Source organism: Panthera onca, chromosome D1 (genome assembly GCF_046562875.1).
Source record: "Panthera onca isolate mPanOnc1 chromosome D1, mPanOnc1 haplotype 2, whole genome shotgun sequence".
NCBI lineage: Eukaryota > Metazoa > Chordata > Mammalia > Carnivora > Felidae > Panthera > Panthera onca.
Genome location: NC_138348.1, coordinates 15870895 through 15892217, shown reverse-complemented (window position 1 = coordinate 15892217; position 21323 = coordinate 15870895). Strand labels below are relative to the sequence as shown.

The following is a 21323-nucleotide window of genomic DNA, read 5'->3' as shown; positions in this document are numbered from 1 at the left end:
AAGGTGAGTGAACAGGAGAGGACCAACGAGATCCTAAAGGAAACAGGACAGGGGCCTGATGGGGAGTGGGGCTGACGGCAGAACTGAGGACTGGGGGAGAACACACCAGAACCAGAGGTTAGGCCTAGAAGGACTCTCACTGCTCTTGCTCAAGGTTCATTTTTCAGCAAGAGAAAAATGGGCCAAAAGAGCTAATGGGAACATGTGGAGGAACAGGAGGCTCAGGGGCCAGGAAGCAGGGGAGGACTTTCAAGGAGAAACACCTAGAGCCTGGCTTTACCTGGGAGTAGGGATGAGAGCACCAAAATGTAAAAAATGTAAAAGGGGAAAGGCTGGCTTCTGTCAGGACCTTTGTCCTGGAGCTGCAAGGCACCAACCTCTAGAGCTGACAGGGGCCAGGGAATGGGAACAGGATCTGGAGGGACATGGTGGGGGGTGGGGGGGCCAGAAGACCCCACGCAGCAGGTGTAGCACGAGGCTATCCTTCCCGGAGGGCCTTGCCTCACAACTGGTGTGAGGCCCACGGCGGTCTCGGGTTTCCAGGCAGCAGCACTTGGGGAAGGAGCCTCGAGCACACGCTCCACCGTTCCACCCAGAGCCCGGGAAGGGAAAACAGACAGGTGCCCGGGACCTGAAGCCTTCCTTTATTATGAACTGTAACGAGCGTGAGACCAGGGAGCAGGTGCGCAGGCATCCCCCTAGGCGTAGTACTGCAGGTTGGCTTTCTTCTTGGCCTGCACTTCCAGGATGCCCTCCATGTAGTCCTCATGGGTGAGCTCTGTGGCGCCCCTGCGCAGCGCGATCATGCCCTGCACCCAGGACACACAGGCTCGAAGGGTGCCTTCCCACACCCCTGGCCCGGCTCTGAGAGGCCTCAGCCCTCTGAGCCTCTTCCCCGCAGCGGTCTCCACCAGTCAAACGCCCCATCCTGTTCAGGGAAGGGGGCAAGAAGGCTCAAAGCAACCCACTCCCGCACCCCAGCACTCACCGCCTCCACACACACGGCCTTGCACTGGGCCCCATTGAAGTCATCCGTACAGCGGGCCAGCTCCTCATAGTTCACGTCAGGACTGGGTGTGGGGGTGGAGGAGAGATTCCACAGGACTGAGTTACTTACGGCGAGGGGTGGGAGATGTCCTCCCACACTCCCCATCAGGCAGCAAGGCCCACTCGCCTGGTGACGTCGACAAGTCCCTTCCCCAATATGCCTTGTTCTCCTCTCAGTACAAGATACAGGAGGAAAGAGGGTAGGTCAAAGCAGAGACCAGGTTATTTCTGGGGGTCTAGCTTTCTAGAAATCTGAGATTTCTCAGTCCCTGAGATTCCAGGGACTGATTCAGCCTGCGGCAGGGGAGCAAGAGGTTGTAGAGACAAAGGATGGTCATCTCCCTCTCTTTCCGGTAGCATCAGCCCTGCATCAGCACAGCATTTTTCAGTCTCAGGTGCCAGGAAATGAATGGCAGGAAGTGAATGGCAGTGCCATTACCCCCAAGTACGAGAGAGGAAAACTCAGGCTTAGACAGATGGTAGCACCTACTAGAGGTCACACAGATCTAAATCCAAGTCCATCTGGCCCCTGGCTGAATTCCCTTGAGCTACTCTGTGCTGTGCTCAAGCTATTCTGAGCTGTGCTCGTCTGCTGGGGCAGGAGAGTCAAGGAAACGGGAGGGCCTCAAGCCTGTGCACCTTCAGATCATGGGGGAGGAGGAGGCAGGGTGACTGTAAGGAGCAGAGCACCCAGAATCAGGGCCTGGACCCCAGCAAGATTCTATCTCAGGCTTCCGGGGAGAAATGGAAGCCAGCACGTGGAATAGTTGTGTGTGAACAGGGAGGGGAGAAGGGGCGGGTAGAGACCTGGGCACACTGTACGAAGGCCACAGAGACCGCTCTGTTGTTCCCCTCAGGTCTCAGCACCTTGCTCATGCCCTTGCTCACCTGACGTTCATCTTGCGGGAGTGGATCTGCATGATTCTGGCCCGGGCCTCCTCGTTGGGCATCGGGAATTCAATCTTTCGGTCCAGACGGCCTGAGCGGAGAAGTGCGGGGTCCAAGATGTCCACCCTGTTGGTGGCTGCAATTACCTAAGCAAGAGGAGAAGCATCAACTTGAACTGAGGAAGATGGGGCTCCCAGACAGACAGACAACACTCAAGGCCATGACAGGCAGAGAGATAGCCCAGGGTCCAGATCACACAACAAGTGTGTTAAATCTCAATTCTAACTCTAGCTGCACTAGCTATGTGACTGCGAAGGTCCCCTGCCCTCTAAACCCTGTTTTCTTCCATCCATGATGACAATACCCACCTTTACTTGAGTGTTGGGCTGGAACCCGTCCAGTTGGTTCAGAAGCTCCAACATTGTCCTTTGTACCTCCCGGTCTCCAGCCTTCTCACTGTCAAAGCTGGGGCACACAAGAGGCCCGAGACACTGGTGAGGCCACAACTCGAGGACAGCCTTCCCTTCCTCCACCCACTGGAAGCCTAACCCAACCATCCAGGACAGAGAAAGGTCTCACTCAACTGGGGGCCCCCAGCCCAGGACTGGTATAAGGAAGGTGTCAGACACTGGAGAGGCTCCTAGGATCAGCCAGGCTGAGAATAAAACAGTGAGCAAAACTAGCCACTGCCTGGGCTATCCACCAATGAATGTGCCACTGCAAACTGGGCTTATAGCTCAGAAATATGGGATCCAGACTTGGAGCATAAGGGAAAACCCAGGCAGGCATCCTTGAGGAAGTATCCCTCAGGCTGAAAACACACCAGGGGAAAAGTACATTCCACAGAGGGAACAGTAAGTGCAAAATCTCTCTCAGCACAGAGCTGGAGCAGGCCTATAAACCCGAAGGATGCTGTGAAGAGGTGGGGGCGGAGGCAGGTCCAGGATGAGGTGGAGAGGAGCAGGGACAGCCACACAGGGGACTGGTTAAGTCCAGCATTTATCCCAAGGAGCAATGCAGGGCCCATGGAGGATTTTAAGTAGGATGTTTGTGTGAGGGATGGGGTACATGGGAGTGAAGCAAGCAGGTATGAAAGGACCATGCTGGAAGCCGTGAGGAGAATAGATGGTCAGGAGAAAAGCAGCAGGGAAGCCAGTTAGAAGAGAATTCAGGAAGCAAAACCACGAGAGGAGAGCTGCCACTGCTCCAGGGGAAGAATGGGACAGCAGGGGAAACAGGATTTAGAACAATCTCCTTGGAGGCACTCAGCATCCCCCTACCGCTTAGTGCCGATGGCATCCAGCTCATCAATGAAGATAATGGATGGAGCTTTCTCCTTAGCCAGGGCAAAGGCATCGCGGACCAGCTTGGCACCATCCCCAATGAACATCTGCACCAGCTGTGGGCCAGCCAGCTTCAGGAAGGTAGCCTGATGAGGCGGCACGGTGATCCATATCAGGCCAAAGGCACCAAGAGAGGTCCCTCTTGAGTCCCTTTGGTAACGCTTTAGCTTCTGCCCCTTTCTTCCTCATCCCTCCCAAAGCACTCACCTTGGTCTGTGCAGCACAGGCCCGGGCCAGCAGGGTCTTCCCCGTACCTGGAGGTCCATACATCAACACCCCTTTTGGAGGCTGGATCCCCAAGTTCTCAAACTTCTCCTTGTGGTTCATTGGCAGGACAATGGCCTCCACCAGCTGCCAGGAAGAAGTCCTGGGTGAGGAGAGTGAAGCCCTGAGGGCTCCGAGCCTAACACTTAATGACTTCAACCCCAACCTGCAACCCTCCTACTCCTCCTATTCAGAGACATTGCTCTCTTCTTCCCTGCATCAAAAGGATGCAGAATCAGGGTGCCTGGGTGGCTCAGCTCAGTGGCCAACTCTTGAGATCAGGTCATGATCTCATGGTTTGTGAGTTCAAGTTTTTATATATATATAAATTAACTTAAAAAAATAGATGCAGAATGCTCACTCCCACCAGGGCTGGCTATGGTCGCTCCAGAAATAGCAGGATATGGTAGAAAGGCACTGGGACAAGAACCAGGAGCCTGAGTTCCAGTCCTGGCTCTGGCCCTAACCTTCCTGTGGCCCTCGACAAGTCATTTAATCTCTCTGGACCTCAGCCTCCTAAACTGTCATAGGGCACCCACCCTCTTACCACCGTAGGATGGAAGATAGGAGGCACACTGGCACTAAGTGCTCTGATCAATGAATCAGAAAAACAAAAGGCTGGCGAGGCTACTAGTGGCAGCCGGTGCCTCCCTCACCTCCTGAATCTGCTTGTCCAGGCCCCCAATGTCACTGTATTGTTCTGTGGGCCTCTCATCCACCTCCATGGCTTTCACCCGTGAGTCATACTCTGTAGGCAGGGTCTCCAGGATCAGATAGGAGTCTTTGTTCACACCCTAGGGACAGAGCACAAAGTCTTCAGATTTGTCCCAGCTCAAGGCCTAACTAACTGGCTGGGTGATAGGTGTCTGTAGAGTGAAAAGAAAAAACAGGACTAGGAAAGACAAGAACCGAAGAGCAGGCAGATAAAGCTCGGACTCTCTGGGCTGTTCTGCTGAGATTTAGGGCCAACACTGAACTGGGCCTGGGGCAGAGGCTCAGCTAGCCAGTGGGAGAAACCTCACTGGAAAAGCCCTGCCTGGGCTCAGGGACACCACTCACCACCAAGTCTCCAGGCTTTAGCTTTTCAGCATCCACCAACCCAATCACAGGCAGGAAGTATGTCTGTATGAAAAATTCCAGGTGCAGTCTGTTACTGCCCTCAAGAACACTCCCTAGTCCTGTCCCACATCCACTCCTCACCCTCCTCAGTTCTCCTAGCATTGAGCTGGCCTCACCTGTCGGGTAGAGGTTTTGATTACTGCACATTTACCCTTCCTCTGGGAATCCAGGTCAATATTGGCACCATCCTCCTCTTGGTCATTGGGATCAACATCTAGAAGCTAGGAAGGGAAAAAACTCAGGTCAAGAGGCCCTGCTCAGCCCTTGAACTCCCCAAAGCCCAGTGCTTCTGGGGCCAAGACAATCCACCCCACTCCTGAGACTAGCCGCAAGCCCAGCAAAGGTGTGGCTGATAAGCCAGGGGACTGGTAAGATCTGTTTAGGTTCTGCTTCTCTGCACACAGCTCTCTACCCCCTAGTAAAGAGGATACATGTGAGGCTTCTGAGGCCTTTTCAGGTTATATATATATATATCATATATTATATATATCATATATATATCATACACACACACACACACACACACACACACGTGTGTGTGTGTGTGTGTGTGTAGAGCCCCGGAAGTGCACACTAGGGAGGGGGCCTCACGAGGTACAGCTCTAACATGCAAGTTAGGCCTCAAAACTTTCACCCACTTTTTCTCCAACGGCACCATCGCAGGCTGCCTGCCTCCAAGCCCCGCTAACCCTTTCTCTTCCCCTCCACATACACACACACCTCGATGACGTTGGAGACAAGGTACGGCAGGGTCTTGTTCACTTTGATTTTCTCACTGTTCTCTTTGATCTTGTCCTTCATGGCCTGGAGTTCGTGGGTCACTCGCAATACTTCACTCTTCATGATCTGGGATGAGGGCAAGTGGAAGCAAAATGTTCAGCTGTGGCTCAGCTTATCCCTAGAACCCTGTAACTGGTGAAGCCCAGGCTGCCCAAGGGGACCTCCCGCACCCATTCAGTCAGCTCTAAGGCTCTCTGAAAGGTGAACCTGACTGTGTCCACATCCAGCAGAGGTCAAAACAGGCCAGTGTGGAAACTTCCTGAGGCAGTTGTGGCAGAGGAAAAAGAGCAGGGCCCTGAATCAAGCAAATACAGGTTTTAGCTTTTGCTGCTAATTAAGGGCTGGGTACTTCACCACAATAGAAACCTGTTTCCTCATCTGTAAACTGGGGACTTCCTAAGAGAAAGATTCTCAAGAGGAATAAAGACCTCGTTGGAAAGAGCATTCTGATGATTCCTCCTGTCTGACCTGCCCTCCCACCACCCTGACCCTCTTCGAGTCCCTTCTAAGGCTTAGTTCTTCTTTCTTGATCCGCGGGCCCGAAGTCCTCCTGGCAAGGCCGAGAACAAAGTGAAAGAAGCTGCTGGGATCTCTAGGGTCTGCCCTGCGGGGGCCTCGCTGCCCCTGGGGCTGTGAGCCCACCTTGATCTCACTGTCCAGCAGCCGTGTGCGCTGGATAATCTCTTCTGTGGACATCTTGAGCACCTCCTCCCCGATTCCATCTTGCTGTTAAAAAAAAAAAAGAGACAAAAAAATTTTTTTTTTATTTAAACTCAGGGCAAGGATTCCGCGTCCTCCGAGCCCACTCACAGCTTCAGCTTCCCAGCCCAGAAAACCAGAATGAAGGAGTCGAAACCCTGGCCCACATCCCAAGCGGCCCTGACCCCAGGACCAGGCTAGATCTTGACTCCCCCAGCCACTTCCTACCCTCCCGCCAAGGGCGTCTTCCCGCCGGCCCCAGCTCCGGGAGCCCCAACCCTCCCAGCGCGCACCTCAGCTTCATCCCACACGGTAGCCATCTTCTCCTGCCGAGTCACTGGACTCTCCAGTTCCGGCAGCAGATTCATGTTCTGAAAGGAGAAGACCGAAGATCGGACTGGACAGGAACTGCGGCGAGAGATTAATACTTTCTTTCTGAAGGCCTGCTTCTGACTAGTGGCGGGCCTCTCTCCCCAAGTCCTGACTCTTAACCGAATTAGCTCCGTCCTCCACGGCCAGAGCGAATCTGCTACTCCGATTCAAAAGACAAAACCCGGGCCGCAGGACGCGCCCCTCACTCCCCCTACTGCTCCAGGAACGTTACCGCCCTCGTCCTGTTTAAACCAGGAGCGAAAGGTGGGTGCGCTATTGGTCGGCGCGCGCAATGGGCGGGGCCTGGATATAAAACCGGAAGGGGAGGGAGCAATGAAAGGAGCCTGCAGGGTGTCTGGGAAATGTAGTGTTAATCTGGCCGGTAATTGAAAGGGCACGTTCAAAGGGGTGACTTGACCTCAGAATCTGGCGCAGCTAGGAATTAGGGGATTCGCGCGATGGCTCTGCCTCCCAAACCATAGACAACATAGGCTAGCCGTGTGCAACGAGCCAAAAACAGGGCATGCCCAGGGTCACCTGAGAGAATCATTCATCAGTTTTAAAGAGAAATCGCTGCTGCTTTTCTGAGCAGGTGCCACAGAACTGCCCACGTGGAAAGAGCTCAATTGACAACAGTCTCCACAATTAAAAACATTATGACTCAACGTCTGTAATCGTTTCTTGTCATTTCAAGGAGTAGGGCAGACCTCTGGATCTTATGAGACCCATTTGTTGTAGCTGGGTCCCTTGCTGTGGAGGATCTCTGCTTATTACCATGAGGTGAGACCCAGGGCACCGCTAAAATGTACTTCATGTAAGCGTATATTTTAAGTCAAACCATCACAAGTAACCCTATACAGTGAGAATCTGTGTAATGGTTTTCTTGGAAGCAGTTGAAGGCAGAAATTTCTTTAAATAACAGCATTTGCAGCTGCTTGCTCAGGCTGGCAAGCCACCTCTGCAAATAACAGCATTTCTTCCATCCTCTCAACAGCTCTGCCCCGTGGACAGATTGGCTTATCGTTCTCAACTTTATTTTGTTAAGTAAACTCTATGTGGGCCCTGAACTCACAACCGGGAGATCAAGAGTTGCTGGCTCCATCGACTGAGCCAGCCAGGCACCCCTATCATTCTCCACTTTAGATAAATGTGTGGACGATCACAGAGGCTACGTGACTTGCTCAAGGTTGTTCGGTGAGTCAGTGTCAGCACAGGGGCTGCTGACCCCAAATTCACACTTGTCAGAGTTGCCTGACAGGGGTCAAGAAGACCAGTTGGAGAAGAAGAAGCTGTCCTGTCTGTGCTGGCCACAGCACACCCACAAAGAGTCAGAATCGCTGGGGTCAAGTACAAACAGTTTATTTTTCTATAAAGAGCAAAGTACAAAGAGTCAGCGAGGGCAGCTGAGCCTGGACGAGCAACAGTGGGCAGGCCCTGGGGCCTGACCGAGGTTGGAGGAGGCCCTGGCGGCTGCCCCAGGACTAAAGAGGGTCCAAGGCATGGCCAGTCAGGGGACCCCCGCACGGTGGTGGAGAAGGAGCATGGGGAAGTGAAGCAGAAGCCCGAGACTGCCGGTGGGACTCACACAAAGCCAGGCTTCACGGATGAGCGGCGGCAGTTAGGGCAGCTGCGTGTCCCATTGTTCTGCAGGCACCTGGGGACGCGAAGGGCTCTGTCCACTCACTGAACCCATGCTTCCGTCCTGGGCCTGGGCTCTCTCTCCTCCCCTCCCCTCTGTAGGATCTGGGAAGGTGTCTAGGCAGAGGGTAGGGCCCCCTGGATCCTGCTTGCCCCTGGCACTCTGTCCCGAGCCTTCCAGAAGGCCAGGAGTCAGGAGATGGGCATGGAGGCCGGTACCTGTGTAGCCCTGGGTGTCTGAATCTCATGGCCTTTGAGAGGCCTCTCTGAATTCTCTTTGGGGAGGATAATGGCCACCTCAAAGGGCTGCTGGGAGGATTCACTGAGTTAATAACAGGGGAAGCACTTAGAACAGGCTTGGAATGCAGAGAGCACTATGTTCAGTGTCACTATCGTGGTTAGGCCAGCTGGGGCCCTAGCGTACCCCAAAGGGACCCTGGGTGCCCCCTGCCCACCGGCCAGGAGCCCTCACCTGAGATGGAAGATGTGGGAGCAGGGCAGGGCCTGCAGCCGGCTGTTCCTCTCGCCTATGGACTCGCCACACAGGCCGCAGTAGAGCTCCGTCTCCTCCACGCACTCATGGAAGCGCACTACGTGCGCACGCAGCTCCCTCTGCAGCCCCTTGCTGCGATAGATGCTCTCGCTCAGGCAGTGCAGCTTGAGTTGGCTCAGCTGGGGCCGGCAGGGACGGGAGGGTGGGTGTAGGGGACAAGACCAAGTCACTACTGGAGAGCCTCCCTCCTTGTCCAGCCCCGGAGGCTGTCCCCGAGGGACCACCAGGCAGTCAGGACCCACAGGGCCCGGTCCTGGCTGCGTTCTGGCCTTCCTGATGGGCCCAGGAAAAAACGTCTTGCCCTCCCTGGGCCTTTGTTTCCCCTCATGCAGAATGAGCAGGTGGATGAAGTAGGTGGTCCTCACCCCTAGAACTAGCTGGGAATCCCATGTTTTTGAAGCATTTTATTGACAAAATCTGCTGCAAGGACTCTGTAATAATTGATTTGCTGTCCTGTTTTTGTTAATTAAATATATACACCACCTCATCAGCATTTCTGGCCAACCTGAGATATGTGGGTAAAACTGGGTGTAATCTAGCCAAAACCAAAGATATTTGGCATTTTAGTTGGGATGTACACCGGATCCCAGAGGATTTCACATCTTCTAGAAGACTTGAAGAAACACTGAGTCTATTTTCAACATTTAAAGGTTTGGATACAATTATTAAATTTGAGAGGCCACATGCACTATGGAAGGAACATGGGCTTTGGAGTTAAGACAGACCAGGTCCCGGGGCACCTGGGGGCTCAGTCGGTTGAGCGTCCGACTTCTGCTCAGGTCATGATCTCACGATTCGTGAGTTCAAGCTTCACACTGTGCTGATAGCACAGAGCCCACTTCAGATCATCTGTCCCCTTCTCTCTCTGCCCCTGCCCCGCTCATGCCCTCTCAAAATACAGAAAACATTAAAAAAAAAAAAACAAAAAAAAAAAAACAACTGACCAGGTCCCAAGTGTGGGACCTGGAGCACCTCTCTGAGCCTCACTTTCCTCAGCTGTAAAATGGGGCTTGCAGTACCCACCTTGCAGGGAGATAGTGATGACTGGGATCAATACCCAGAAGAACCTGTGCGTGCCCAGTTCTCAGTGGGTGGGGGGCCCACTGTTAGGGGTTTTAATGCCCATCAAGCTCTGAGGACTTCTGATCTCCTCTGAGCTATGGAATTCTTGCCCTGCCCTCTAAAGTGCTCTCTGTGTGGAAGAGAAACAGCCAGGGTCTGGGAACGGGTGGGGCAACTCCTGGAGATCCAAAAGGGCTCAGGGCATGTGTGGGCTCTCAGGACAGCCCTCCCCACACACCCAAGATCCCACCTTGGGCTCTTGACTCCAGACCCAGAAGACAGAATCAGGTCTGACCTTGTTCCCCACTTCCTCGGCCAGGTCCTGGGCTTTCTCGATGGCATCCAGAGCCTGGAAGACACGGGGCCAGGGCCGCAGGCAGAGCTGTCTGACAGAGGCCCTGGCTCACAGGAAAGGGAGGGCTAGGGAGGGGTGGGCCTGGGGAGGGAGCTGGGCAGCTGCCCTGTGTGTGCATGTAGCAGAAGGAGGCTGGAGCACAGTCGCAGAGCTCTATGGGCAAGTCACCTGCTGCCTCAGTTTACTCAGATACAGAATAGGAAGAACATTTCTGTCTCTTTGGGTGTCGTGAAATCATGAAAGCAGTTAAAGCATCCTGAATTCAAACCCAGTTCTGGCCCTTTACTAGCTGTGGGTCTGGGCACCTCATGGGCCTTCTCTGAGTCGGGAAAATGACTTGGAATGTACCCGCCTCATCGGATTCGGGTGAGCCTGACGTCAGACAAAGTGTCCGAAAGAGTCCTGCCCAGAACCAGCCCCACAGATTTCTGGGTGACCCACCGGCTCCAAATAGGGGCAGTGGGGAAAGCCGGGAACGGTAGGAAGGAGATCGACCTCACCTTGTCCAGTGCCTTCCTGGCTATCCAGCATTTGGCCACGCCCAGCAGCACCTGCACCTGCCCCAGGCGGTTTCCAATCTCAGTCATGATGCTCATGGCGGAGTCGTACCTTGGGAAGGCTGTCTGCACAGCCAGGTGGAGGGTGGAGTCGGACTGGGCCAGGCCTACAACCCCTCCCTCCTCTCTCCAGTGACCTCACCTCCAGGTCCCCACGGCTCCGGTGGATGTCAGCAAAGCAGAGCAGGCAGAGTGCCTGTAGTGGCCGGTCCCCATGCTGCAGTGCAATCTTCATAGACTCCTGTGAGGGAGGCTGGTCACTCAGGCCTGCTCATCTGCCCACCACTGGGGTGTCATCGCTCAGTGGGCCCCGCTGACAAGGGTGGCCAGGGATCGCCAACATCCTCAGAGCCCAGTACACCTAGCACCGTGCTGAGGCCCCACGCGCTGAACCACGGAGGCCTCGCGACACCCAGGGGAGTGGACACTGAGGCTTAGAGAGCAGAAGTGATTTGATCAAGGCCACCCGGCTAGCAAGTGGCAATGCTAGGATTTGAACCCAGGTCAGTGGACCTCCAGTGACTGGCTCTCTTCCTACTTAAAGTGTCCCACAGAGGGTGTGTATGGGGTGGGCAGAGGGAAGGGCCTGGAAGGGAGTGAGGTTTGGGGATGGTGGAATAAATGCATCCTTCAGGGGCTCTTACAGAAGCGAGGCCAAGGGCAGATCTTGGGGCCCTCAGTGGGCTGATGTGGAAGGAGGACACCCTGGCCCACACCACCACCCTCCACCTGCCGCCCTTCCCTCCTGCCCCACCTCACAACACTCCATGGCGCTACCCAGGTGGCCCAGCAGGCGATATGCCACGGCCATGTGGTACTGGCTCATGGCCCGGTACTTGAGGCTCCAGCCTTTGCCGTAGTCGTTAACGAGCTCTGCGGCCTTGCAGGGGAAGAACAGGGCTTTCTCGTAGTCCTGCGGGGAACACAGAGAGGAGGTGGGACAAGATGGGACACACCGAATGGCAGGAGCTGCCTCTAAGTCAAGGGCTCCAGGGTCTGGCTTCTCCAGGAATCAGGGGTACCCACAGGCCCCACCGGCGTTCAGTCATTCCTTTGAGAATCCAGGGATAGAGTGATCCCGGCAGGGGGAACAGCCGGTGCAAATGTGTGGGCTCCGTGAACTTTCATCTGGTTTGCTGACGGATCCCAAGAGCCTAGCACAGTTCTTGGCACTTAGTAGACACATCATGACTATTGTTGAGTGAAGGAATGAATGAGAAGGTACTCATTCTCCTCACTGGGTCCCAGTGGGGCCCCTTAGCTTCAGAGACACGTGGCAGGGAGAGTACCAGACACCCCACCCCTAGCATCTGCCCCCTGGTACCCAGAGCAGGTGCTCACCGAAAGCTCAGTGACCGATTGCCAGCGCAGTCTGCTCCGAAGAACAGACCACTGAGGCAAAGAAATCACTCCCTTGTCCTTTCTTGCTCCTCCAACCTCCAAATCAGGAGGCGATGCCAATGTCCTCAGGGAAAACAGAAGAAAGTCAAAAAGGACTCTCCCCTCTCCACCTTCTCCACCAAACCCGCGAGATCGACCACTCTCTGCCTCCCTCCTGCCACCGTGGAGGAGGGTCCCTGGCTCCCACAGATGTCAGTCCCTCCATGGAGCTCTGGAACAAATCCCCTGTCTCTTTCAACTCGATCATGCCCATCGGTGTACAAACGCATTCTGGTGTTTCTTACCTCATTAGAGAAAATAAATCAAAATCAAACAACCTTCTTTTGACCTCATGTCCCCCTTCAGCTACAGCCCCATTGCTCTGTCCTTTCTCATAGAAAATCTGTGTGATCTCTCGCTTAATAGCTAACAAGCATCTCCCAGTTAATATGACTGAAAGAGAATTCTCGATAACCCCAATAAAAACCAGTTCCTCACAAAATTTGTTACATACTTTTTAGTTTTATTTAGTTAAGTAATCTTTATGCAACATGGGTCTGGAACTCAGGACCCCAAGGTCAAGAGTCACATGCTCCACCAACTGAGCCAGCCAAGTGCCCCTTGTTAGATACTTTTTAATGTGAAGCCATGTAAATGTTTTACAGCTTCAAATTTTTTTTATTTTTGTTTAAATCCTAAATAAAAGGGGGCAACTGGGTGGTTCAGTCAGTTGGGCGTTGGACTCCTGATTTCGACTCAGGTCATGATCCTAGGATCGTGGGTTTGAGCCCCACATCGGGTTCTGTGCTTACGTGGAGCCTGCTTAAGATTTTCTCTCTCTCTCCCTCTACCCCTCTCCCTCACTCACATTCTCTCTCTTAAAAAAAAAAGAAAGAAAAGGAAAAAGAAAATTTAAATAAATGACCCTAATTGCGTATCATCATACTAATATTCTAATTAATTATAATGTTTAATTATACTATTATTATAATGATACTGCAATATAATATTAAATATAATTCTATAATATATTATTACATTATAATGTATTATATTAACATAACCACACAGAAAAAATTATTTCAGATGACCTTGGTATATATGTAGTTGGACAGTTCATCCACAGTAGAATATATGATAAAGACAAAAGAATAGCAAAGGAATCTTTTATTTATTTTTTAATTCTTTTAATGTTTTTATTTATTTTTGAGACAGAGAGAGACAGAGCATGAACGGGGGAGGGTCAGAGAGAGAGGAGACACAGAATCTAAAACAGGCCTCAGGCTCCCAGCTGTCAGCAGAGTCCGACGCAGGGCTCAAACTCATGGACCGCGAGAACATGACCTGAACTGAAGTTGGACGCTTAACCGACTGAGCCACCCAGGCGCCCCAAACAGCAAAGAAATCTTAAACATCTTTCAGTTGTCTTTTTCTTTTAAGTAATATTGGTATTGTCTTTTGAAAGTACTTTGTGTATTTTGTATGTTAAAATACGTAATTATGTTGCTAAAAGACAACACTTTCAGCCTAAGAGAAAAGAAAATCAAGATTAAAATAAATTACGGAAAATCCTGAAACATTAGATTTGAATTGCAAATATTAGCATAAACTTCAGTTGTCTTGGCAACTAAAAAGATTTAGAAGCCATGACAACCCAGTTGCAATGAGCACCTTGAGAACCCATGTTTGGTCTTTAATACAATTTCCCACTAAAAACAGCCCAGAGAAATGGCTAATTCCAGGTCTGGGGCAGCAAATATACAAAATGAGCCTGAGACAGCTTATTCTTCCAGAAAACAAGAACACTTTCAGTGTTTAAATGAAGTCTTGCCAAAAGGACACAGGAGCCATAGTGAAGGAATTCTGGTAACTAAAGTTAAGATAATTTGACCCTTGTAGGGGCACCTGGGTGGCTCAGTCGGTTAAGCATCCGACTTCAGCTCAGGTCATGATCTCACAGTCCGTGAGTTCGAGCCCCGCGTCGGGCTCTGTGCTGACAGCTCAGAGCCTGGAGCCTGCTTCGGATTCTGTGTCCCCCTCCCCTCAGCTCCTCCCCTGCTCACACTCTGTCTCTCTCTGTCTCAAAAAAAAAAAAAAAAAAAAAAAAAAAAAGATAATTTGACCATTGCAAAGAACAATACTGAAATTAACTGAAGACTATTGAATATTTTTTAAAATCCAGGATTTTATAATGATACTCCAAAAGAAGAAAGCAAAACAAATAAGTGATCTGATCCTTGAAGGCAGCTATGACAACAATTCCTTATTACGAAAGTGGTAATGAAAGGAAAGAGGAAGGTACTTATTCCACCTTTCCTGTAGGAACTGTGTTTTGGAGGAGCCAATTACCCCACGCGAAGGGGGAGAGTTCGTCCTTCCCGAGAAATCCGGGCAGCAATTATAGAAGGAATGGTAAGAGCTTGGAAATCGCCATTTCATTACAGTTGAAATAAGAGAAGTGATTCAGACAACAAACATCACTAGATGCTAAAACCGTTATGGGAAATGTTACTGCAGAACTGAATATTCACAGGGAGCCACAGTGTCAACACCCCAAGCTCACCTGCTGGTCACGAAAAGAGAAATGCGACCCCTCAAACAGAGGGATCAGGCTGTCGCCCCCTCTATCGGATTTGATACAACACGAGGTAAGCAGCAGGGCTTACACAGTCTTCTTACCAAAAACGTGTGACCTGACTCTTCCCAAGTCATTAAGTTCCAGTTCCCAGGGGGCAAAGGAGAGAAAAAAACCAAGTCAAAGGACTCCTTGCGGAAGCAATGGGACAGTGAGATGAAACGTGTTACAGGGCAATGGGTGCCTTCTTCGATAAAAATTATAAAGGGGCACCTGGGTGGCTCAGTCGGTTAAACATCTGACTTCAGCTCAGGTCACGATCTCCCGGATCGTGGGTTCGTGCCCTGCATCGTGCTCTGTGCTGACAGCTTGGAACCTGCTTCTCTCTCTCTCTCTCTCTCTCTCTCTCTCCCCCTCCCTCCCCACTCTGTCTCAAAAATAAATAAAACTTTTTTAAACATTTTAAATCATAGACAATAAAGGGGAGAAATTTTCTGTTGGAAAAGACTTAAGGGACGTAATTCCTGCTGCACATGTGCCTTTTACTTGTGTTCCAATTTATAGAAGCTGAGGGTAAAGGCGTGTTTTCAGCATAAGCAGAGAAATTTATAATTGTGATTATGTAAGAAAGTGTCCTTATATAAGAAAATGTCTTTTTTTTTTTCTTTCAGGGATACATACTGAACTACTTTGGGGTAAAATACCACGATATCTCTAATTTCATATCATAACACTTCAGTTAAAATATGTAAGTCAACTATGGCAAAATATTAATAATTGTTAAATCTAAGTGGGTATATGCAGATTCATTATAGTATTCTATTTTCCTATATGGTTACTTTTCTTTGTAATAAAAAAGGTTTTAAGACACCTCGTCCCTCTCCCATCCTATCAAATCTCACTGAATGGATTCTTCAAAAAAATTTTTTTAAGTTTATTTATTTTGAGAGAGAGAGAGCATGAGTATAAGCCAGAGAGGGGCAGAGAGAAGAGACAGAATCCCAAGCAGGCCCCTAGCCATCAGTGTAGAGCCCCATGTGGGGCTCTAACCACTAACCCACAAGATCATGACCTGATCTGAGATCAAGAGTCTGATGCTTAACCCACTGCGCCACCCAGGTGGCCCTGAATGGATTCTTCATACACCTAGTTGCTGCAAACAAAATCCTCGGTGTTGTCCTGGCTGACTCTCATCTCCTCACACCCCACCTCCAGTTTTTCAGCATTTACACACCCAGTTACCCCCAGATTTATTAAGCATCTACTGTATGCCAGGCATCAACGCCCCCCCTCCCCCGCCCCTGTGGGCCAAGAGCAGCCTGGATGCCTTGGGGTCCCAGGAGAACCAACACTGGACCAGAAAGAAGCCTGTGGTCACTGCCCCCATCAGTTCATTCGCAATCTGCCTTCTCCCCTCCCCCCTCCTTACCTCTTGGACCTCACCACCTCCTACCTCCTTCTCACACACCTGCTGCCATCATGCTGGCCTCCATCAGCCCTGGAACATGCCAGCTATTTCCCTTTCCTGCCCTGCCCAGAGCAGGGTTTTGCTTTAGCTGTTGTCTCCTTTTTCATGCTTTTGCCAGATTTCTGCACGGCTCACCCTCTCGTCTGCTTCCAATCACCAGGCTGATGCCACCTCTATGAAGCCTTCCAATCACCCTATTTGAAGCTGCAACACTCCATCCTTGGCGCTTCCCACCCCCTTTTCCTTCTTTCCTTTCTCCTGAGCACTTTCTTCTACCCCTTCTTCTTCTTCTCCTCCTCCTCCTCCCCCTCCTCCTCTCCTCCTCCTCCTCTTCCTCCTCCTCCTCCTCCTTCTTCTTCTTCTTCTTCTTCTTCTTCTTCTTCTTCTTCTTCTTCTTCTTCTTCTTAATGTTTACATATTCATTTTGAGAGAGAGAAACAGAGAGAGAGAGAGAATCCCTAGCAGCCTCTGCACTGTCGGCACGGAGTCTACGTGGGGCTCCAGCCCACAAACTGAGAGATAAGACCTGAGCCGAAATCAAGGTTCGGATGCTTAACTGACTGAGCCACCCAGGCGCCCCTCTCCTAAGCACTTTCTAGCATGCTGTATGATTGACTTACTGATGGTGTTTATTTGTCGTTTTCTAGAATGCAACCTTTACAAGGCCAGAGGCTTTGTTGTTGTTTTCCCTGCTTACATCCCAAGCCAACAGAGCCCGGCAATACATATTTGATGAATGAATTCTTACAACCATGCTGGAGGGTGGGCCCTATTCTCCCTCATTTTATAGCTGCATCTACCAAGGTTCAGAGAGGAAAGGTGCTGTGTCCAAGATCACACAGCAAAACACACGGCAGTGCGGCTTCCTGGCCTGTCCTCACACAGGAGCCTCCCATTTCCCAGGAAGGCAGACAGACCAAGGTTTGAATTCTGTCTCTGCCCTTCCTGGTGAGTCTTTACCATCCCTCTCAGACCCTCCTACGTGGGAGGACTCAGCGAGGTCCTGAATGGGGAGCGGGGCTTGTGCGAGGGTGTCAGGGGACCGGAGCCCTCCGCCGCCCTCCCTCCCCCTGGGCCCAGGCCCACCTTGACCTGGGCATAGAAGCTGCCCAGGCTGCAGCAGACACGGCACTCGAGCATGGCATCATCGTTGTTGTGGGCATAGCGCAGGGCCTTCTCGAAGCTCTCCAGGGCCTTCTGGAAGAGGCTGAGGCCCAGAAAGGCATTGCCCATGCTCAGGCTGACCTGGCCTCCGAGCTGGGCGCCTGCCCTGGTGCCAGGCAGGCCAAGGCAGGTCTTGCAATAGGAGACGGTCTTGTGAAACTCACACAGCTTCTCGTTGCTGCGCGCCAGGTTCAGGTAGCTCTCCAGAAGGAGGTCAGCATCCTCCAGCTCCCGAGCGGTGTCGATCTGCACCACAGCGAACTGCCAGGAGGGTGGGGGCAGGTGTCTTCCACTTGGACTCTGAGCCTCCGACCCAAACCTCCTCCCTGCCTCACAGCCGAGGCCTAGGACCCAGCCCCCGGCTCGGACCCAGCCCGGCCTCAGACGAGTTCTCTGCTCCCCAGCCATAGGCGAGAAGTGTCAGCCCTGAAACCAAACTCAGATCCATAGCTTTCACCTTTCGGCCCGAGGCTACATGGGCCTCCCACTCCCGGCCCCAAACCTGGATCTCCACCTGGATCTCCACGTCCCCTGGGGTTCTGACTCAGAATCCCAAAAGGGAAGTCTGGAGCCTTCTCAGACCTGGCCAGGAGATCCCCGAACTCTGAAGCTAAGAAGTTCGGTCTCCGTTTCAGACACCCAAATTCAAGGCCACAGGGCCCTAGATGGGACTCAGAGCCCCCCACGGGGCCGTGCTGCTAGCCCACGGGACGCGGGGGAGTCTGAGGAGGCGGGAGGGTCGGGAGCCGGGGCGGTGGGGGGGAGCCAGCCAGGCCCACCTTCAGCATCTCCTTGTAGCGGCCCATCTCCGAGTGCGCCGTGACCAGGCAGCCCAGCACGCGGAAGCGCCCCACGAGGTCCGCGCTCTTCTCCAGCACCTTCATCCACACGTGCAGCGCCTTCTCTGTCTGGTTGGACTGGTACAACTGGAGCCCCTTCTCGATCTGCTGCTTCGTCTGGTCCTGCCCCATCCTTCCAGAGCCCTGCCCGGCACACGGAGAGATCCTGGTGGCTGTGGGCTTCTAGGCACTCATGGCGGGGACCACGGTGCCGGCTGCCCACGGAGCCACGGGCAGGAAAGCAGCACCAGGCAGGAGGCGAGCAGGGCCTGGATGGAGAGCAGGCGCCACCCTGGGAACAAAGCTGGTGCGGCCCCTGATCGCAGCTGTCCCTGCCAGTTGGGGCCACGTGGCCGCTGAGGAATGTCAGCCACAATGTCATGCGGGCCTCTGCTGCACCCACCCCAAGCTGGGAGCTGGCTGCCCAGGGATGCAGGCACCCTGCTCCCTGGGCAGCCCCGTGGGTGTCTCTTCGGCACCTCTGAAACTGGCCCCAACTCCCCTGGCAGGACAGGCCCTCCCCGGAGGCTGGCCAAGGAGCTGCCTCCAGAGGTGGGCTGAGGAAGCAGGGATGAGTGAGGCGGTTGACCAGCCCCGAGCCCTGCCCCTCCCCATCGCAACCTTCCCCCTAGACCCACCGTCCCCCAGGATTTGTTTCTGTGATTCGCCGGGCACTGCACCGAGGCCTCTTACACACGCACATGCCCACACCGTCCCCAACACCCAGTGCTTAATCGCAGTATGACCCGAGCCTTGTGATTCACCCCTGCGCCTCAGCTTCCTCGTGTCAGATGAGGATAATAATAGGCTAATAAACCCTAACTCACAGGGTTGTTAGGAGGCAGCATAGGGTAGTGGGGAACAGCGTGGACTCTGGAGTCAGGCTGATTCTGCCATTTATTAGCTGTGTGGGCCGTGTGACTTTGGGCAAGAGTACCGTTACCTACCGCGGTGGATTGTTAGAACTCAGTGTTGAAGAAGCTGTAGAAAAGCAAGAGGTCATCCCGAGCTGTGTCCACCTGCTCCATGGCGCACTACCCACCAGGGACAGGAGTTGACCCTTGAACATTTAAAAAGTGTCCCAATTCCAATCCCCTTCCCAGTTTGGAAAGGTTCCTAATAATGTGCTTTAGTGCCAGACACTGTGGAGAAGGGCAACATCTTTTCTAAAATTTATTTTATTTTTTATTTCGAGAGAGAGAGAGCATGCAAGGGGGGAGAGGGGCAGAGGGAGAAAGAGAGAGAGAGAGAGAGAGAGAGAGAGAGAGAGAGAATCTTAAGCAGACTCCATGCTCAGCACAGAGCCTGATGTGGGGTTCGATCCCACAACCCTGGGATCATGACCTGAGAGGAAACCAAGAGTCAGACACTCAACCAACTGAGCCACCCAAGCCACCTGCCCTTCTTTTTTTTTTAGATTAAAAAATTTTTGAATATAAGTTTAATGTTCTTTCTTAATTTTTTAAAATTTATTTTTGAGAGACAGAACGCGAGTTGGGGAGGGGCAGAGAGAGAGGGAGACACAGAATCCAAAACAGGCTCCAGGCTCTGAGCTGTCAGCACAGAGCCCGACGCGGGGCTCAAACCCACGAACCGTGAGATCATGACCTGAGCTGAAGTTGGACGCTTAACTGACTGAGCCACCCAGGCGCCCCTAAAAATTTTTGAATATAAGTTTACTTAAAGAAGTAGGTTCTCAGAGAGAGAGAGAGAGAGAGAGAGAGAGAGAGAGAGAGAGAGAGAGAGAAAGTACAAGCAGTAGAGGGAGAGAGAGAATCCCAAGCAGGCTCTGTGCCCAGTGTGGGGCCTGACACAGGGCTTGACCTGAGGACCCTGAGATCATGACCCAAGCTGAAACCAAGAGCCACCCTGGCACCTTATGTAGAGCTGTCTTATATAGAGATCTATTTGGAGAGCAGAACGTCTTAAATAGAGAGCAGACGCTTGAAATATTGGGGGTCCTAGTATTGAGACACTCTAGGTGACAGGGCCCTGCCAATCCCACCAGCTCGTCTCCCCTGATTTTTCTCGTTCTTCTCTGCACACCAGGCTCTTTCTTGCCCCAAGGCAAAAATCCTTCTTTCAGAATGAACAGAGTTTTTAGTATATTCACAAATTTGTGCATTGATCACCATTACTTCCAGAATATTTTTACCACATCAAAAAGAAGCCCCATACTGATGAGAAGTCACTCTATCCCCCCCCCATTATGGCTGAATTGGTGCCCTCCCTGATCCATATGTTGAAGACTTACCCCTAGATGGGATGCACTTAGAGACACCATCTTTTTTTTTTCAATTTTTTTTTAATGTTTATTAAGTTTGGAGTGAGAGAGTGTGAGTGGGGGAGGAGCAGAGAGAGAGGGAGACACAGAATCTGAAGCAGGCTCCGGGCTCTGAGCTGTCAGTACAGAGCTCAATGCGGGGCTCGAACTCACAAACTGTGAGATCATGACCTGAGCTGAAGTCAGACGCTTACCAACTGAGCCACCCAGGCGCCCCATAGACACCATCTTTAAAGAGGTAAAATGAAGTCATTAGGGAGGGCCCTAACCTAATATGACTAGTGTCATAAGAGAGAGATCAGGACACAGACACACACTGTAAGACCAAGTGAGGACATAGACAAAAGACAGCCACCTTCAAGTCAAGGAGAGAGGCCTCAGGAGGAACCCACCCTTTCAACACTTGATCTCTGACTTCTGGCTTCTAGAACTTTCAGAAAATAAATTCCTACTGTTTAAGCCACTCAGTCTATGGTACTTTGTTATGGCAGACCGAGCAAATTAATACACCCCACAACCACTATCTACTGTCTTTTTAAAAAATTATATTTTTTAATTTTTAAAGTCTATTTAGTTTTGAGAGAGAGAGAGAGAGAGAGAGAGAGAGAGAACAAGCAGGGGAGGGGCAGGGAGAGGGAGAGAGAGAATCCCAAGCAGGCTCCACACTGTGAGAGTAGAGCCCGATGCAGGGCTTGAACCCATGAACTGTGAGATCATGACCTCAGCCGAAACCAAGAGTCAGATGCTTAACTGACAGAGCCACCCAGGCACCCCCACTATCTACTTTCTATGGAATTGTCTATTCTGGACATTTCATATAAATGCAATCATAAAACAAGCCGCCTTTTGTGACTGGCTTCTTTCACAGAGCATCATGTTTTCAAGGTTCATCCATACTGTACTTTATTCCTTTTTACAGCTGAATAGTATCCATTG

General features: G+C 51.9%; 2 protein-coding genes across 4 annotated transcripts; both read right to left on the bottom strand.

Moving 5' to 3' along the window:
- Positions 1-623: 623 nt before the first annotated feature.
- PSMC3 (proteasome 26S subunit, ATPase 3) lies at positions 624-6726 on the bottom strand. Its single transcript, XM_060606633.3, has 12 exons — positions 6434-6726; positions 6084-6167; positions 5382-5507; positions 4778-4882; positions 4602-4664; positions 4199-4336; positions 3486-3629; positions 3216-3364; positions 2304-2400; positions 1936-2081; positions 989-1070; positions 624-809 (listed from the first exon to the last, which is right to left on the bottom strand). The coding sequence occupies exons 1-12, from the start codon at positions 6506-6508 to the stop codon at positions 699-701; spliced, it is 1320 nt and encodes a 439-aa protein (XP_060462616.1). The 5' UTR covers positions 6509-6726; the 3' UTR covers positions 624-698.
- Positions 6727-7855: 1129 nt separating this feature from the next.
- On the bottom strand, positions 7856-18441 carry RAPSN (receptor associated protein of the synapse). Of its 3 annotated transcripts, none has more exons than XM_078433452.2 (8): positions 18044-18441; positions 17187-17510; positions 11432-11590; positions 10820-10918; positions 10621-10743; positions 10061-10114; positions 8623-8822; positions 7856-8166 (listed from the first exon to the last, which is right to left on the bottom strand). In XM_078433452.2, exons 1-8 carry the CDS (start codon positions 18233-18235, stop codon positions 8094-8096), a joined length of 1224 nt encoding a protein of 407 aa, XP_078289578.1. In that variant the 5' UTR covers positions 18236-18441; the 3' UTR covers positions 7856-8093. The 3 variants fall into 3 exon arrangements, with proteins under 3 accessions (XP_078289578.1, XP_060462614.2, XP_060462615.2); XM_060606631.3 differs by having other exon boundaries at positions 17187-17525; positions 18044-18440; XM_060606632.3 differs by lacking the exon at positions 10061-10114 and having other exon boundaries at positions 17187-17525.
- Between the last annotated feature and the right edge of the window lie 2882 nt (positions 18442-21323).